The 2615-nt window shown below is 35.3% G+C and overlaps 1 protein-coding gene across 1 annotated transcript; it reads right to left on the bottom strand.

Annotated features, from left to right (window-relative positions):
* Positions 1-245: 245 nt before the first annotated feature.
* Positions 246-2103, bottom strand: LOC113764695 (endochitinase EP3-like). Its single transcript, XM_027308662.1, has 2 exons — positions 1672-2103; positions 246-826 (listed from the first exon to the last, which is right to left on the bottom strand). The coding sequence occupies exons 1-2, from the start codon at positions 2078-2080 to the stop codon at positions 414-416; spliced, it is 822 nt and encodes a 273-aa protein (XP_027164463.1). The 5' UTR covers positions 2081-2103; the 3' UTR covers positions 246-413.
* Between the last annotated feature and the right edge of the window lie 512 nt (positions 2104-2615).

Genomic DNA, 2615 nt, shown 5'->3' with positions numbered 1-2615 from the left:
TGCAGTGGGATTTTTCGTTTTCTTTGTCAGCTGCATGGTGCTTTAGAGCATAAGCCTTTGTTTTGTTTCGAAACATCACGGCCAAAATTGCCAATAGCATATCGAAACATGAACACAAAATGAAAGATGTGAGGAAACTTTAATGAATATATGCCTTGAGATTTAAACACCAAAGACAAAAGCTCGAAAAATATTATCAACGGATCAAAATAAGAACATGATTATTGGTAAAATACTCCAACAAGTTAAGTCGAACCAAGATCAACATAATCAATTATTTGATTTCAAGAGTCATAACTTTTGCTTGTAAAGAACAATTAAAGGTAAACAATTTATTGCTTTTTCCCCCCAATCAGCTGTGTACCTCAACATTATTTCACGTCAAAAACTTGTTTTTCCTCGGATTAAATACCCTAGCATCTGAGGTTATCACCAGTCTCGACACCCAATTGTCTACAATATTCAGTAAAATACTCAACTCGAGCACTAACTGTGTTTGGATTTGCACCATCACATTCAAGCCGACCATTAATGGCACGAATTGTAGCCCCAAAACCCTGGCCAGAAATGATAAGATCATGACAATGGTTCATCCAATACCACAAGCCAGTTTTGAATGAAATAACATTATTTGTAGCTACAGTTTCTGGTTGGCTGAGTCCATTGAATCCAATGCTTTCACCTGCTGGTCCATAGTTAAAGTTCCATGATAACTGTATTGGACCCCTGCCGTAATATCCCTTGCCTGGCACACATGGGTACTGAGTGTTGCTCTCATCACAGTAATCTTTGGAGGGGCCGTCTATCTCTTCTATGTAGCACAAATCTACGCAATATAAAGAAATATTGTCACTCAATTGAAATGATTGATAAAGGGTTAGAATCAAAGAAAATCAGGAGGTCTGGAATTTTTTGTAAATTTTTAGATTTGATTGTTTTACTGATGAATTCAATTGGTGAGAAAAGACTTTTATCCCATTCTGTAAAAATTGGATTGGACAGACTTAAAGTAAACACTTTTTTATGAGGTAAAATTTTAGAATGATATAACATTATAGGGTTATACGATAGATAAATAAAAATTGGCAATAGCAAGATTAAGAAGGGACTAACAGTGATATAAGAATTACAAAGGTATCATGGACGTCTAAAATATATTTGGCTAAACTAATTTACGGCCAAATTTAGGTGAAATAGTTAATTCTACTTGGTAAATTGGAAGTTCGGAAATGTGTATCAGTCAGTTGTCATACTCATGAGTGAGCCTATCTTAACTTAAAAAAAAAAAAAAAAAAGAAATCCAAAAGATAAAGCCACATGATCTACTTTTAGATGCAGCAAAATACACAACCACCTTAAGCTTAGAATGTAAAGGCAGAAAAACATGCTTTGTAGATATAAAAGTGACCACTACAAGAAAAGTAAAAAGAAGATGGAGATAATAATCCTTCTATCCCCTTATAAGGATTAAACCTTCATCATGATAAATTATTTGACAGTAATGAATCTTTCATATTCAAGTGTTATTTTTTGAAGAAAAAATTCTTGGATAATAGTGCACAGGATAATTTAGATTCCAAGATATACTATCTAGAAATTTACAGGAGCTACTAAAAAAGTAGAAAATATCTTCAAAATTTAATTTCCAAGCTAGTGTTATTCAAAACTTACGTCCAGTCTCATGAGTGACATGAGCAAAGAAAGCAGCAATCTCCCTTTTAGAATCATCAACAGAACCAACGGTTCCAAACTGGGGATACGAGTTCAGAGCTTCAAGAAAAGCTGATCGAGTATAGAACCCTTTTCCAGCACAGCTTGAAGCAGCTTGATCAGCAATCCCATTAAAGAAAGCGTCCGTCACAATATCAGCAACTGAAACGCCACTATTACCACTGCTCGGAGCAGCGGTGCAAGGGCCGGATTGACAGCCAGAGCCGCAGTAGTCGTTGCCGGTACCGCAATAGCCGAATTTGCTGCAGCACAAGTCTGGTGCACAGCCGCAGTTTTGGCTTGAAATCAGCTGTGGAAAGGCTCCTACAAGAACTACAATGGAGAAAATGATGGTTGGAAAACTCTTCATTTTTGGATTTGATAAAGGAGAGAAGCTTGTGGGCAGAAGTTGTATCAGAAAAAAGGGTATATATAGGGAAGAGAACTGAAAACTGATCAGCTTGTGTGAAGCATGCACAGCTGTTATTGTTGAAAATATTGAATTTGAGCAATTAAAGAAAACAGAACAGAAGACGAAAGCGTGAATGGTTGACATCTATCGAGTGTATTGACTTTGACATTGTCAATGAAGCGGAAACTTTCTTTCTTGGCTTCTAGAATGGGAAAGGTCAAAAAGAAAGATTTTGGCCAATTCGTATGAACAATTGTGAGAATAAGGCATGTAGACTCACAAGTCCCCACTAGTGTGCAAAAATATAATTTGAAGTTGCCTAAATCATTTAATTTCATGCTTGTTATTGAGTTTATTTGCCTAACTGTGTTTTAGTAATACTTCAAAATTGTGTTTGAGTTAGAACGGAAAAAAATATGAGACATATTTATTTTTTTAATTGCAATTCCAGAAATAAAATCTTATAAAACATGTATTAGAAAAATTTTGAGGG

The sequence above is a fragment of the Coffea eugenioides genome, chromosome 3 (assembly GCF_003713205.1).
Source record: "Coffea eugenioides isolate CCC68of chromosome 3, Ceug_1.0, whole genome shotgun sequence".
NCBI classification, from domain to species: domain Eukaryota; kingdom Viridiplantae; phylum Streptophyta; class Magnoliopsida; order Gentianales; family Rubiaceae; genus Coffea; species Coffea eugenioides.
Note: the sequence above shows the minus strand (reverse complement) of the source record. Positions and strands in the feature narration are given on the sequence as shown.

What these genes read in the sequence shown, in the direction of transcription:
- LOC113764695 (XM_027308662.1), bottom strand. Translation starts at nt 2,080, where the DNA reads ATGAAGAGTTTTCCAACCATCATTTTCTCCATTGTAGTTCTTGTAGGA. An exon ending in TGTCACTCATGAGACTGGAC is followed by an intron (nt 827 to 1,671) that starts GTAAGTTTTGAA and finishes TATATTGCGTAG; the next exon opens with ATTTGTGCTACATAGAAGAG.